Here is a 16,029-nt window from a genome sequence, read left to right as displayed (position 1 = left end):
GGCCGCATTCCGCTAGAGGGCAGTATATAGTCATATTTTGTTTCACAATCCCGCGTGTTAATCCGAATGGCGGTATGGCGGTTGATCCCTATAAAGTGTGCTCGCGGACCGGCGGCCGAGTGAATACGAAATGTATGAAGCCGAAACACGTTCGAAAGCAGTGCCCTCTATCAGCTAATGATGTCACGTATCACTACATTTTAAGGGAAGTGCATGATGTATACCTAATTATAAATTTAAATTTTGTTGGACTTTACATGTAGATAGAATGTTCATTTGTTTGTATAGCATGGCAGAAAGCAGTATGTAGTCTTGGGATGAGGTTGAGGTAATGTACAAAATGATTTGCTTCAGACAAGTAAAAAAATTAAAGATAGAAAGCTAAATGTAATTATGTGAATCCTAACGATCGTTTTAATGTAATAAAAAGAAATAGACCAAATCTTTCAAATGAATTCTGATTTGTGTTGTTTTGTCAAATGTTAAAAAACAACAAATTATCCTATTTTCTGTGAAAATTTCCATTCACTATCTGGACAAATACCACGGACTTAACACATCGCCCGGTGTGTTAATTAATATACAGACCCCTATCACCTATAAAAGGATAATAATATCATCCCGGACATTTTCATTTTGTCACTTCTGAATACATGATAAAATCAGTATTCATTCAAACATACATAGATAAATAAAAACTTATTTTAAACAGAACTAGCCAGGGCTCTATGATAAGGAAAGCTTGATGCCCTTTGAGCCCTGACAGTTTATTAAGTACATGTTAAATGTATAAATTAGGGAGTACCTGGTGATGCAGCAAAGTACAGCAAAGAGAAGAGAAGAATAGGTAGAGATCCAAGAATAATTGGGAAAGAGAGAGAGAGAGAGAGAGAGAGAGAGAGAGAAAAAGAGAGAGAGAGAGAGAGAGAGAGAGAGAGGGGGGGGGGGTGCTGAAATGAGAAGGAGTTACAGGTGATTGCAAATAACTGTCGTTGCTAATCAACGTGTCGGGCGAATCGGGGAAATTAATATGAAATTAAATCTTTGGCCATTCTAAATTACACCATGGACAATGTCCATTTGCACACCTACTTGTGCCGTGGTCCCATCCAGGGGGTAGTCGAACATTTGAAAAACTTGGGAGGAAGAACGTGGTATATTGGTTCATTCACTTTACTCTAAAACCTAGTGTTCGGGGTTCGAATCCCAGCCTGCAGCAATAAACTCCATTGGTAAGACATTAATCATCATTTGCCGCGCTCCACCCAGGTGTAAATGGATACCTGGCAATTACTGGGGTAATGATAAGTGCGGGGCCCTCAGGAAGAACAGCATTGATGCTGATGAGCCCTGGGCCAATACAATTATTACTATTTTATTATTCTTATTATCATTAGGACATAGCCATACCCCTTCCCTCACGGTGAACACATACGCGTGTGTGTTTGTGTGTAATTGGGTTTTTACAGACGTGTTTCAATCAGATATGATTATTTAAGTCTAATGAACGACTTTTAACGTCTCCATCCGAAAGACGTGACTCAGTTTCGAACCTGTGTTCTCGGCTGAATCATTTTGTAACTTCCATTATTAGCTGGATTACAGGCACACGCCACAACGCCCCGTTGATTATTTGCCATTTTATACAACTATTCCCATTTTAATGCAGTCCCTAATCAGGCACGTAGCCACGGTGGGGCACGGGAGGGTAGGGGGGGGGGCACGTGCCCCCCCAAATTTCCAAGATAGGTTGAACTTTTTTAGACCCCTCCCCAGGACGTCGATCAAGTATGTGCCCCCCCCCCCAAACATCAAACTCTGGCTACGGGCCTGTCCCTAATATACACTCATTCTCACTTCTAATGACAGGTAATGCTCTTTATCAACAAGCGAGCAGAGGGGGGGGGGGGGGGGGGAACAACGAGTCTATCCATGATAAATATTTACGGGGGCAATAGGTATTCATTATGCATTTCTAATTTTGCAGCTAGTGTCAGTATAATATGTTTTTATTCATGCGATGAAAATATAAGTTGCATAAAAACATTACAAAAATTAAGACTTTTCACATGTGTCATGGTCATGCTCTCTGCGGTTCGTAACCTATAAACTGGTTCAACTCGTATGCTAGCCAATGCCATTGATCACGACGTGTCTTGATGGTTTTGATGATATTTATGGAAGAGCGCCATCATAGGCCCAATTGATATATAAAATTAAAATATGAAACACACACACGCAAACATACACTCATACACGCAATCTCAACAATCTCTAGACGCAAGATATATTGGAGGGGGGGGGGGCACTGGCATTTTAAGGTGAATTGAAAATGTAGGGTGATGTCAGGGTGTAGGAGGGCGTCTTTTATTTATCTTTTTCTTCATGTTTTCTTCCTCTCCCCCGTCCTTTTGTAATCTTACCGGTTCATTTTATTCTTTCTTGCCAGCAATCGATTTGGGGCGTATGTCCCCGGCGCGCCCCCCAAAAGCTAATCAACTGATTGTTTTCGTTTCTAACTAAGACATCATATATTTCTAGCTTCAGCAGTTAGATCATAAGTGTTGAACAAACGAAATAAAGGAAAGAAACAATAATTAAAAGAAAAGTTAACAAAAATATAGATACCACGTCGAGTATATATCACTCGACGCAGGTAGTCATGTGACTTTCAAGTAATCCATGTACTTGAACTTTAACCCCATGTAGTCGGTAAGCGGTCGTCATCAAACAAAATAATATGCTCATGGTATTCAACATACCAATTATAATTTAATAACATGATTCCTCGTAATTCTCGTCGAACAGATGTCTAATTTTTTTGCACAGGTAAAAAACGAAATCATCAGTATTCTTGTATTTATTACGATGCAAGGGCAGGGTTTTAAAGCAATGCACGTCTCATAACCCCAAAATAATAGATACAGAATGATGTTGAACACAAAATTAGTGTTGGTCTTATTGATGTTTTTTTCTTCTTCATAATCCATTATCTTAAAACAATGAGGACTAAGACATATCAAATGTAATAGAGGGAAAGAAAGAAAGAGAGAGAGAGAGAGAGAGAGAGAGAGAGAGAGAGAGAGAGAGAGAGAGAGAGAGAGAGAGGGAGAGAGAGAGAGAGAGAGAGAGAGAGAGAGAGTGAAATAGAAAGGGGTGGGGTGATATAGGCAGAGTAGAAGCAAAGAGGACAACAAAATGTAGAAAGAGGACTGTGAGAGGGTTAGAGAGAGGAGAACATTTATAAAAACACAATTTCTTTTGATTTCTTTATCTCCGGTTATTTACATGTTGTAACTAGGACAAGGTTATGCACAATACGATAATATACAACCCCTAGAATGGACTGAGAATGAAATTCAAAATACATCCGGCAAATCGTTCAGGAGATTTGGACCGACTCAGCTGGATTTCACAAATATGTGTTTTACACTGAATTTCTGACATTTTTAGACCTTTCACCTGGTCCGAGACTTGTCCCTCTATCACGATGATCACTAGAGAGAGACTGAGAGAGAGAGAGAGAAAGAGAGAGAGAGGAGAGAGAGGGAGAGGGAGAGGAAAAAAAAAAGGGGGGGGGGGTCTGAAGGAAGAAGAAAACTAATCTAATTGATTTGACTTTTCAAGAAAATGACTTTGATTTCTATTGAAAACTTCATCCTTTAAAGGGGCCAGGAATGTGTGATCTTAGCCGTAAACATGGTATAGGCCTACTTTTTACGTCGGGTACGGGCTTTCCTAGTTTATACTTTATAGCATGTACAGTATAGCGGTGCTTTAAGTTTAATGAACATGATGAAAGTGGACATCAGAAGTGAACCATTTACCTTGCATTAAACCAGGTTAACCCTGTTCAGTCTCTTTAAAACTTTCTGATGGAGCACCGGGTCTGCAAGGGCTTCATTTCGACCTCTCTCACATTTATCAATTTTTGAGTACACCACTCGATCATCGGACCTATTTCCCCGGTCACACCGATGTGAGCTAGAACAGACCGAGAGGGGACCAAGAAGAGACCGAGAGTAGACCGAGAAGAGACCGATAGTAGACCGAGAGGAGACCAAGTGGAGACCGAGAGGAGACGAAGAGGAGACCGAGTGGAGACCGAGAGGAGACGAAGAGGAGACCGAGAGGAGACCGAGAGTTGACCGAGTGGAGAACGAGAGGAGACCGAGAGGAGACCGAGAGGAGACCGAGTGGAGAACGAGAGGAGAACGAGAGGAGACCGAGAGGAGACAGAGAGGAGACCGAGTGGAGACCGAGAGGAGACGAAGAGGAGAACGAGAGGAGACCGAGAGGAGAGAGAGAGGAGAACGAGTGGAGACCAAGAGGAGACCAAGTGGAGACCAAGAGGAGACGAAGAGGAGACCGAGTGGAGACCGAGAGGAGACCGAGAGGAGAACGAGTGGAGACCGAGAGGAGACCGAGAGGAGAACGAGTGGAGACCGAGAGGAGAATGAAAGGATACCGAGAGGAGACCGATTAGAGAGCGAGAGGAGACCGAGAGGAGATCGAGTGGAAACGGAGTGGAAACCGAGTGGAGAGCGAGAGGAGAACGAGAGGAGACCGAGAGGAGAGAGAGAGGAGAACGAGTGGAGACCAAGAGGAGACCAAGTGGAGACCAAGAGGAGACGAAGAGGAGACCGAGAGGAGACCGAGAGGAGACGAAGAGGAGACCGAGAGGAGACCGAGTGGAGATCGAGAGGAGACGAAGAGGAGAACGAGAGGAGACCGAGAGGAGAGAGAGAGGAGAACGAGTGGAGACCAAGAGGAGACAAAGTGGAGACCAAGAGGAGACGAAGAGGAGACCGAGAGGAGACGAAGAGGAGACCGAGAGGAGAGCGAGTGGAGACCGAGAGGAGACCGAGAGGAGAACGAGTGGAGACCGAGAGGAGAAGGAGAATAAAAAAAAAAAATCTTTGCATTGTACTTGTGTATTATCCAGTCATCATGGCTATTTAAACTTGCTAATATAGATCACGGACGAAGAGGAGACCGAGAGGAGACCGAGTGGAGACCGAGAGGAGACCGAGAGGAGAACGAGTGGAGACCGAGAGGAGAATGAAAGGATACCGAGAGGAGACCGATTGGAGAGCGAGAGGAGACCGAGAGGAGATCGAGGGGAAACGGAGTGGAAACCGAGTGGAGAGCGAGAGGAGAGCGAGAGGAGACCGAGTGGGAACCGAGAGGAGTTGGTTTGGTGGTGTGACTGAGTTGTAAGTAAAAAAATAATAGTTCAACAATTTGTTTGACCGTTTGAACTTTTAACCCTCATTCAAACAACCTGTTGATGCAGAAAATTAAATGGAATTATGAAAGTACCGTGTTTCTACTTGTATGGAAGTGAAGCGAAACAGTAACATATTGAATAGAAAAACGAGAATGGGCGAGAAAAAAAGAGACCGAGAGGAGACGAAGAGGAGACCGAGAGGAGACCGAGTGGAGAACGAGTGTAGACCGAGAGGAGACCGAGCGGAGAGCAAGCGGAGAGCGAGAGGAGACCGAGAGGAGACCGAGTGGAGATCAAGAGAAGACCGAGAGGAAACCGAGTGGAGAACGAGAGGAGACGAAGAGGAGACCGAGAGGAGACCGAGTGGAGAACGAGTGGAGACCGAGAGGAGAACGAGTGGAGACCGATAGAAGACCGAGAGGAGACCGAGAGGAGACCGAGTGGAGAGCGAGAGGAGACCAAGAGGAGACCGAGTGGAGAGCGAGAGGAGACCGAGAGAAGACCGAGTGGGAACCGAGAGGAGTTGGTTTGGTGGTGTGACTGAGTTATAAGTAAAAAAATAATAGCCCAACAATTTGTTTGACCGTTTGAACTTTTAACCCTCATTCAAACAACCTGTTGATGCAGAAAATTAAAAGGAATTATGAAAGTACCTTGTTTCTTCTTTTATGGAAGTGAGGCGAACAATCATAACAGTAACAGTAAAAAACGAGAATGGGCGAGAGAAATGAAAACAGTTACAAATTCGACAACCTTTATTAAAAAAAAAGGTCTTTGCATTGTACTTGTGTATTATCCAGTCATCATGGCTATTTAAACTTGCTAATATAGATCACGGACTACTCATTTGGTACGAGGAACTTTCAATAAGTTATTATTTGTTAACATTACTTTTTTAAATATGATTTTCAAAATGTGTATATTTCAAATACGAATTTTCACAGTGGTCCTTATGTAGTTCAAATCCATATTGTATATACACTGTAGAGCATTGTTTTATGATAACTTCTAGATATGATCAATTACAGTAATTATTGTAATAATAATAATTGAAAATAAAAATACTGATAATCTTGATTTTGATAATAATAATACAAGTAATATATGACATTTGTAAGGCGCCCAATCTTTTTGAAATAAAATGCTCAAGGCGCACTTGTACAAACAAATTAATGACATCTCGTAAAGCATCTGCATTTATATATTTAAGAAGAGGAGTAAGATAGAACATACGAAAATGAAAGAGAACCATTAACCGAATCAAACAGGATAATAATGCCGAATCAAACAAATTAATACCTTCACCTGCCTTGAATTAAAACGGGTCGTAGTAAAAAGGCGTAAATATTTACAAATGTATGATAGACGCCTAAAAACTAAAACGACAACAACAACAAACTGGTACGGAATTAATTAGAACCAGCCGTGAACGGGTCATGGGGTTGATAGACTTGGGAAAATTACACCAGTTACTAATATCCAGACATTAGTTAATGATATCATCAGGTGGTTTGACAAGAGGGATAATTGGCATAATTTCTGGGTCAAAATGTCATCGATATGATACGAAAAGAATTCATGTAATCGCATTACACCCGGGGTCCCCATGTGGCCTTCCATAATTGCTCAGAACGAGCGACACAGTCGTCAACTCGAAATTAGTTGTAATTTCTACGATCACGTACTTTTATATTCTTCTATCATGACTATAATATTCACATAAGAATTAATAATATCTGGTAAAAATCGTGTTAAATGAAGGTTACGTGTGCGTAGAAGAACATAATGTTGATCTATTTCTAGAACAACTACATAATAGAACTAACTTGATCTATGACTAAATTCGGACCTAGCATATATTTCATCACGGATTAACTTATATTTTCTCTAACAAAAAACAGGATAGAAACAGAACGTGTAACAGTCGTTTGCATCCTTAAATGTTTGAAGGGTCATCACCCAAATATGCATTTATTGGTACATTTTTTTCCTTCTTAATATAGTTATTTGAACATGAACATTATTGTATTTAAAGTTGTAGCGCTTTGGTTGGAATCTATACCATGGTATTTTTAACATAATAATTATTATCTTCGTAATTTTTAATATTTTTTTCCCAGATCCTAAACACAGATAATCCATACAGTATCGAAAATTTTTAAAAAATACAAAATTCAGATACGGCATTCTATCATACTCCTACCTTTAGAAATGACAAAATTGACTCAAACTCTCAAAAAGAGTTATTATGTTGATATAAACTGCAAAATATAGAATGAGTGGAACGTACATGTACAAAGTCTAACATTTCATGTATTGTAAATTTCACATAAAACATGACCGCTTTTCAATTGTGCGCGTTCCACATCGCATTCTATACCACTTTGTGCGAAGGACCGAAAATGTATGTTTATCATAAAACATGTTTTTCATTCATTACAAACTAATACCTTTGGAATGCCTCATCATTCAGCATTACTGACAAATTCCGAAACGAGACAAATTATGTCAATGAGCTACATATTTCCCATGAAAAGTTGACAATAACATACGATTTTCTGTGATGCATATGAAACAAATGGAATTTATCAACGCTCTTCTTCATAATAAGCAACGGGTCATACTTATGTGAGAAAAGAATGCAATCGAAAGATAGATTTGATGCACCTTTTTTCTTTACTGAACACCTTACCTTGATTTCGTTGGGCTACAAAGTACTAACAAGTTTTGAATTTGCTTTTTTTTAGTAAACAGAGCGAATGGGAGGGGAGCTCGCAAGATACGTCACAGACTTGCCAACTTGTGTTTAATTGATCTCAACTTCCCAAAATCATAATTTTCTTATTTTTAATCGGAATTTGCTCAAACTTTCATTACCCTATTCTTCATTCTTCTCGTATTTCTGCATCTATTAAACTTAATATCAGTGTGGACTTCCCCTTTAATGCCGAACTTGATATGAGAGGGAAATCCGGTCCAAGGATTTTAAAGACAAAATGGACAGTGCCAGACACGGGCTATAAATCATATTAAAGTATACTTGTCATTTATGGAATGTAAGTTTTAACGACATTGCTCGGATATTAAATATTACACGGGCAACTGGAAGTTTTGGCATGCGAGGACTTTGTGTCCAAACAGAACCAGTTATTAAACAAGCTGTACGAAAATAGACCGACAATATGGTGCATGTACTTCTACAGAAGAGGAAGAAGAATAACACAAATCGTCATAAAAGATTCTGCCAAAAGGGCATTGAAACATTTTTGTTTCTGTTGAGAAGGATCCTATATCTCTAATGTGTTGACAGTTGTATAATGATCCTCAGTTAGCAGTCTTTGACGTAGTTAGGATTGAAATATAGATGCCACTGGCGTACTGATAGAGAGGGGGGGGGGGGGGGGGTAGGGGGAGTTGCCCCCAACAAAATAATTCAAACGTGGTTTATTTTTAATTCGATACAATTGATTTACAAATGTTGCTATAAAGAAATGCCAGTGATTTTCCGTTTTTTTTGTCTTCTCACTTTTGTGTAAATTATACTTGTTTTTTTCTGCCCTCAAAAAGTGTTTTGCTCATTACGCCACTGATAGAAGCGACTGTAATACAGATTGATCGCTCACTAAAATAAACAAAGACAGAAGATAAGAAACAAAGCATGTATAATGCATGTCGTTTAAAGATTTATCAATAGTACCATAAGATGGGGGATAATTCAGCAGTATTACGACAATAAAGCGAAATTATTTTTGGCTCCATACCGTTAAAAATGTAACTGTTCCATGTGAGACTTTAATAAAGCAGCATACAGTGTGTAGTGTGTATGGGGGAAATAAATATAATTTTTACTCGGAATTGACCCGTTTCTTTATGAACCCCTCGATAAATGCCCCTTAATAGGGGCCATGCATGTTCGGACTATTTAGGTTCCACGTGGATTTGGGGGAAAAACAACATTGTGGTCGTTCCATATCCCTTGGTTATTTACATTTTTCTATTCTTCATGCACGACTTGCATTAACTGAGGAGAATTGTAAACTCGATGACCGTAAAGAAAGTCTCTTGCTGACGCCGATACTGTAACGAAGTGCCGAAATATGGAGAAACCGAGAAATGAAGGCATGCACCCCTTCATTCACTGGCGTAGCGAAGCAGGAGGTCTCGTGGGGCACGTGCCCTCAAAATAAATGGTGAAAAGGGAGATAGGGAGACAGAGAGAGAGAGAGAGAGAGAAAAAAGAGAGAGGTAAGGGGGGGGGAGGAGGAATAGGGAGGAAGATCATAATACTCCCACCCATACACCCCCTCCCCTTGATTCCTTTTTTTTAAATTAGCATTTTCATCAATCTCGTCGACCGGCGACCTAGAATCAAAGCCATCCATACACAGAGTTTGGCCAACTTGGTTTCACTGGGTCACAACACGGCGTATATTCTTTTGTTTTGTGTTGGCTTACAGAGCAGTAGTCGGGATAATGTGTCCAACTCGAACCGGGTTGGTCAAACTATGTGTAATGATGGCTCTGCCTAGAATGATAGAAGTGCCCCCTCAATGAACAGATCTAGGCTACGCCACTGTATTATGCTTATCCCACCCTAACTTCTTCCTGGTCTTCTCTGACTGGCGTACCCACAAACCAACAAACAGCGGGGATGGCGGGGAGGGGGGGGGGGTGGTACCCAAATACGAACAGCTTCTAAAAAACACTCTTCTCTCCAATCCTTCGCAACTCTCCCCCTTCTTTTCATTTCCCCATCATCTTCTTGGTATCAAATGACCTTTGCCATTGACCTGCATATCCAAAATCCCTCTTCAGGTCTTTTTCATGATGTCAACAGAAAAAAAAGAAAAGAAATCCTTTCCCTTTTCACTCTGGTCATCTAAACATGGCCGATGGCAGTTCTTGAAAAGGAAAGAAAATCAAACGAAATCACAGCTGCGACAAAGTCAAGTCCCCCCCCCCCCCCGTAAATCCTTTCATGGCTACAAAACGGTCCCTTTCGTTACCTACCCGTTAAATGAGGATTACTTTTAAAAACGCCAGATTTTCGCGGCTAAATCCGGTCTGGATAATTGATTTAATTCCTGATTGATAGCTGACCGTGTTCCGTATTCAGACAACTATTTCCTCGTTTCTATTCTTTGATTCTGTTTTCCACTTCGTCTTACTCTAAATCCAAATTTAGCTGATTTGAAATCGAATAACAAGTCTGTGTTGACCATGACTTACCTCTTTTATTCCTTTGTGTAGCTGTCACAAAGAAATGTATGGAGGAATTCCTGACGGCCATTGTAGTTCATTGGTCAGTTGAAAACATTTTACCTGTCTGGAATTTCGTCTCTAAAGATGGACGTTTTCCTGACATTTATGATTGAAAATGCAACGGGTTATTTATTTCAAAGTATGATTTTGAAGTTGAGGATTCTTTGACAGATATTTAAGGTAAAATATCAAGCAAGTATGAATTCATGTCATATGAAATTTGATATTGTAAATTCTATATGATAGTGAATCAAATTAATCATAATTATGGTTTAAATTTGTAACTTATGGTTTCTGACTCTACAAAATTTCGTTCAGATAAGGCATGCAATAGTATTCCAGCTATAGCTATTAAAACGAGAGGGGTGTGTGGGGGGGGGGGGGGGGGGGGGCTGCTCCTGTGTGTGAATTGCCATTCAATCTACAACCAGTTCGTCTACCACCCAATTACTCTATTCCCATAATGGTCTACACTCAGCCCAATGGCATACTCCCAACATGGTCTAATTATCAATTGATAATCATTATTATGTATGATTAAATGATTATTATACCATATGGATAGCAGACTACATTAGCATAAGTCAAACTGGGAATAAGATGGTCAGGGCATGGTGGCTCAGTGGTTAGAGCGCCGGCTCATGAACGGGAGGTCGTGGGTTCGAACCTCGGCCGAGTCATACCAAAGACTTATAACAATGGGACCTTCTGCCTTCTAGCTAGGCGCTCAGCATATTAGATTGGAGAAGGGTAGTAATAACATAATGTTGAGCAGGGCCCGCTGGAAGAGCAGTTTCATAACTGAAGTGGCTACCCTGGGTAAATAAAACTTTATTATTATTATTAGGACTGGAAATTCGGCTAATTGGCCAATAGACCAAATGGGTACTAGACTCATTGGAAATTAGACCAAATGCCTATTAGCCTAAATGATCATTACACCAAATGTTAAGTAGGCGACATGGATATGAGACAATTTGGACAGTAGACGGGATGTGTGTAGACCATATGGGAATAAATTAATTGGGTAGTTTAACTGGTTGTAGACCAAACGGCAATAAACCCCCCTGTACTCCATAAATCCTCCTCACGAGGTAGCACCTGATTCATACAGGGTGATATTGCTACCACAATCACTAGAGTTTAACAAATAATTTCATCAATACCATAACTTTTCGGTTACACTCTTCGCCTCTCTGTACGGTCGATCGTTTGTCACACGCGCACTTTTGCACAAAATGATCGGCATCAATATCCGGAAGGATTGCTTTGTGCAACACAATGGCTTGGCGTGGCAAAATTACCCATCTCCGAACTCGATTATCTCCACTTCAACCCCCTTATCACCAGTATAGATCAATCATGTAAAAAGTCAAATAATCATAAATAAGTCTGAGGTTTATCTATACAATGTGGCATAGGAATATTATTCGTGTGGCATTTACTGATTTAATCTACTTTTTCAGATTATGTTGATATTAGGCACCCTTAACGTGTGTGTCTCGGATTATCGCCTCTTTTCTAACACATATTAATGCAAATGTCTCAAAATGTAATACAGTTCTTTTTAAATAATTTGTTTCTAAAATTCAAATAAAAATCCCAATCTACTCTTTAAAGGGGGCTTAACATTTTTTCCCGACTCCCCCAAAGTACAAAAGCCTAGATATAGTTGAACTCCTGTCCATGTCCGGGTTAAATTTCCATCAAATGTTCGCTGTAGACATGATAGAGTACACTGTGTTTTCTTTTTTGTTTGTTTCTTCTTTATTATATAGAGACCACCCTGTTTGCAATGATTGAGAACATACTCTGATTGACAAAAAATGCTAAATAGAAGTTATATCGTCTTTCGTTACCCTTTGCATTTTCCATTTTGTTCATTATACTATAGTGCGGCAATATCAAGACGTTGCACGTGACTTTGATAAAGCTATGGATACAAGTCCTTTAAATTGAAATGAACACAAAGGAATAATGATTAATATATAACATGAAAGGAAAGAGAAAGGAAAAGAGTGTGTGAGAGAGAGAGAGAGAGAGAGAGAATGTAAGAAAGGGAAAGGGTCGCATTTAGATAGTATCAAGTGGATTATTTAAAGTCTGTGGATACCAAAAACCTTTAACAATTTCCTGGCAGCTGAGATTTTCATATTGGAAGGTAGAATAATACATGCTATAAAATGATAAATGTAGGTACATGTACATTTTCATGCATAAATACCAATGTTTGAGGTTAAGGCATTACTAATACAAATTCACAACGATGTCGCACATCGAATATACAACGTTAGATAGTGAACAAAAATAATGTGTATTTAGACAATTAAACGTTTTGAAAACAAATATTTTATGAATAGTCATTAAAAAACTACCTAAAAAGGAGCTTCAACAAACTAAACTTCTATTTTCTTTTTCTCCTTCATCCATATGGCAAGATATTTACGATGGACTGACATAAATCATATATGAATACCCTGATAAATCTATGGCTTACTATTTATGAACTATTTGTGACCTCCCTTGTAACGGAAGGGCAGGGAAAATTAGAGTTTGACGGTTTGGGAGTTCAAAGCTAAAAATTATTTAGGCCTAGGGGCTATTCTTCATATTGGGACTACTCCATCTTAGAATTGGACGGGTTGGAATATTACTCTCATTTTACTTGACTCGGTAATATTGTTGAAGGGTGATGAAAAAACTGCGTAATTTTGTAATGAAATGTTACTTATTATATTCCTTCTACTGTACTTACCCTCTAACATGCAACAAATCCTGAAGAAAAAAATCTCAAACCACAAAGATATTTTTGGTTTTCTTTGAAGGCGTCACTATGCAACACCCTCTAAAAGTGATTAAGAGTAAATTCTACCAACCATTTTTGTATTTTCCCAACCGTTTTGCATTAGAATGAGACATGTGACGATTTAAATATAGTTAGGAGAATTGAGAAATCGATCAGATCAGTTTTCCGAATTTTTATCATCAATAATGGTCTGTTTTCACTCAAAATTTCGTATTATCTTTTACTTGTACATTTAGAAACCTTAGCACCATTTTCTCTCATCTGAACAATGTTACTAAAACAACCAAGTCCCTTTAAGCCTATTTTCGTCGATCTTTCGAGTACATTTTCTGTGATTATTCTTTGCCCATTGTACCTGCATGCTAAACGATTCATGCTAAAACAAATCCTTAGTTTGCAGTGATCAAATATGAGAAGGTGGCAAAAGGCTTTCAAAGTACCTATCTGAAATGGCACAACCCATTTCAAATACACTTATTTAGTGTACTTCAATGCTTTGTCGGTTAAATGTTAAATGCGGAATAGGCCTACAATGTGTACATATTCCAAAATAAAGATTAAATCTAAAACATTTTTTTTGTAATTTTGTTATAGCTTGCCATAGACTGTATCGCTTGGTCCTAATAGTCCATTAGATATAAACAAATATACAAGCAGAATTACATGTATATTTACAAAAATAAAAACGGTGAAATCTACACACTCTAGCCTACAAATGTATAAATAAGCTTAATACAACTGTAGGGGCAATGCACTTTGCCAGCTCATCCGTATTATCTCACTGGTCCAATCTTGCAAATGTTCGAATCAAATTCTGATAATTATTGTGAAAGATTCGTCCGATGTGTGAATCGTGTCTTCCTGACCAATCTGACCAACTTGTCGATGCCATTACAAGATTACTCCACAAATTCGGCGAATCTTTCCCTCCTTGACCTCCCCAATGTCACCACAGAGGGCGTTGATCATAGGGAATCAATTTACTGGAAAAACAATTAGATATCATAGAATATGTGTGCTTAATTCCCGGACCGAAGTAATGGTATCCTTCCGAGTGGGCAAATTGTATCATTAGCGGATAATTTTTATGACCCTCGCCTTCCCGCCCATTCTCGACATTGATCGAAATTTGAACGGACTGTGCGATATAAACGGCAGATGCGCTGTACGATTTTTGAGCACTGGACCTCGTTGGAAACTAAAAATACAATGTATTGAATTAAATTAAATTTATTTTCTTCTGTAACATAAAAATCATATAACAAATTGTTTGAACATCTACACAATACGATAATAAAAGAGATGTTAACATGAAACAAAAATGTAACTGATAACATTACAACCAAGAATTATTCATTAAAGAATCTGCAGAAAAGGGCTATCACAGTAGGCGATTGGTTGATAGAGTGATAGGACGGGGTGGGGGGGGGGGGGGGGGGGGGGGGATTGGGATGACAACAAAAAATAATAAGTGGTGATGTTGAAAATGAAAATGAAATTATGTTGATGTAAATAAATAATGTCTGACACAGACAACTTATATATGTATACGGTTATAAAATATAGTGATAGACGTTTATAGAAATCTGGAAATAATAATGAATATTAATTCAGCACTGGGAAAAGGTCAAACAATGTACTCTGACAGAAATGCTTGCTTCGCATTGAATTGAATTGAATTTCGGGTTTTACATGCCAATGTGGATTGGCAAAGAAACTTTCATGTCAACTTTAGCAATCCGGGGGTTGGTTCCGTTGCACTTTAATCGTCCATGTTATTTACTTATCTTAAATCCGGGCAGCTTGTCTTCATATTGTTTGTTAAATTTTGCATGTAAAATGAAGATTGCATTGTCACCACAAAAAAGTGTTGAATTTATGCGAACTTCAGAAGCTAAATTTAGAAACTTGAAAGTTGATATTCGACTCTACTCCAGCCCCCTGGCGAAATGATTTGCCCGTACGCCTTTATGAACATCAGTTCCAATGAACGCGCGTTTAAATATCTGACCAGTGCAGTAATAGGGGCCTAGATCTTCGACCCATCTTGCAAGTCACGGCTACTCTTTTCATACCCTTTTAGCTCGTATCGCCCAAGAGAATAACCCCCTAGAAAGAAAAGACAATACTAAACGTTCAACTCTATCTCAAATCTCTTCTGCTGAGAGCTAAAACGGCGTTAAGTCATATTCTTTTACAAAGAGCCAACGTCTTTCTGGCTCTGAGCTGATGGCTTGTAAACCTAGCCCGACCAAAACGTGTGCCTAATCAATGTCGGAAAGGGGATCATGCGAGCATATCACCCCCTGCAAGCCCCAAAATCTGTGAATAATCGCAGCCCCCCAAAGATGGCTAGGTGGTTTTAAAGTAGTTCAATATAATTATGATGATTTTTTTTTCGGACAGTGTTGAGGGATAAGTGCGTGTGCCGAGGGGGGCTAGCTTAGCGCTTGAAGCAGTGATACGCATAGCTGGACCAACTTTGGAAACGGCGCCGCCGTATTTCCGGGCCTGAAACACCATGAACACAAAAATTGATGGTGACTATTTTGTGACAGGCTATAAGCCCCTGGCATCTGGGGGGTATGTCACTAATCAGTTGACACGATAAGACTATTGAGGAATACTACTGAATCAGTAATACTTTACATGACTATACCCAACGAGTTTGAAGTCTGACTTACCAAAGGCGACCTGTTCAAGTTTTATTTACTTTTACTGCAGCTGCACT

The 16,029-nt window shown here is 39.5% G+C and overlaps 1 protein-coding gene across 1 annotated transcript; it reads left to right on the top strand.

Moving 5' to 3' along the window:
* Nucleotides 1-66: 66 nt before the first annotated feature.
* Nucleotides 67-5,770, top strand: LOC105436689 (translation initiation factor IF-2-like). The gene is made up of 4 exons (XM_011662510.2): nucleotides 67-72; nucleotides 4,027-4,878; nucleotides 4,977-5,175; nucleotides 5,382-5,770. Exons 1-4 carry the CDS (start codon nucleotides 67-69, stop codon nucleotides 5,768-5,770), a joined length of 1,446 nt encoding a protein of 481 aa, XP_011660812.2.
* The last annotated feature ends 10,259 nt before the right edge of the window (nucleotides 5,771-16,029 follow it).

This window comes from Strongylocentrotus purpuratus, unplaced genomic scaffold, assembly GCF_000002235.5.
Source record: "Strongylocentrotus purpuratus isolate Spur 01 unplaced genomic scaffold, Spur_5.0 spur5_scaffold_11, whole genome shotgun sequence".
NCBI lineage: Eukaryota > Metazoa > Echinodermata > Echinoidea > Camarodonta > Strongylocentrotidae > Strongylocentrotus > Strongylocentrotus purpuratus.
Note: the sequence above shows the minus strand (reverse complement) of the source record. Positions and strands in the feature narration are given on the sequence as shown.

Excerpts from the sequence above, each read along its gene's own strand:
- LOC105436689 (XM_011662510.2), top strand. Across the intron at positions 4,879-4,976 it reads GGAGACCGAGAGGAGAACGA|ATCACGGACGAAGAGGAGAC; the intron begins GTGGAGACCGAG and ends TTGCTAATATAG. Across the intron at positions 5,176-5,381 it reads GGAGAGCGAGAGGAGACCGA|AATGGGCGAGAAAAAAAGAG; the intron begins GTGGGAACCGAG and ends TAGAAAAACGAG.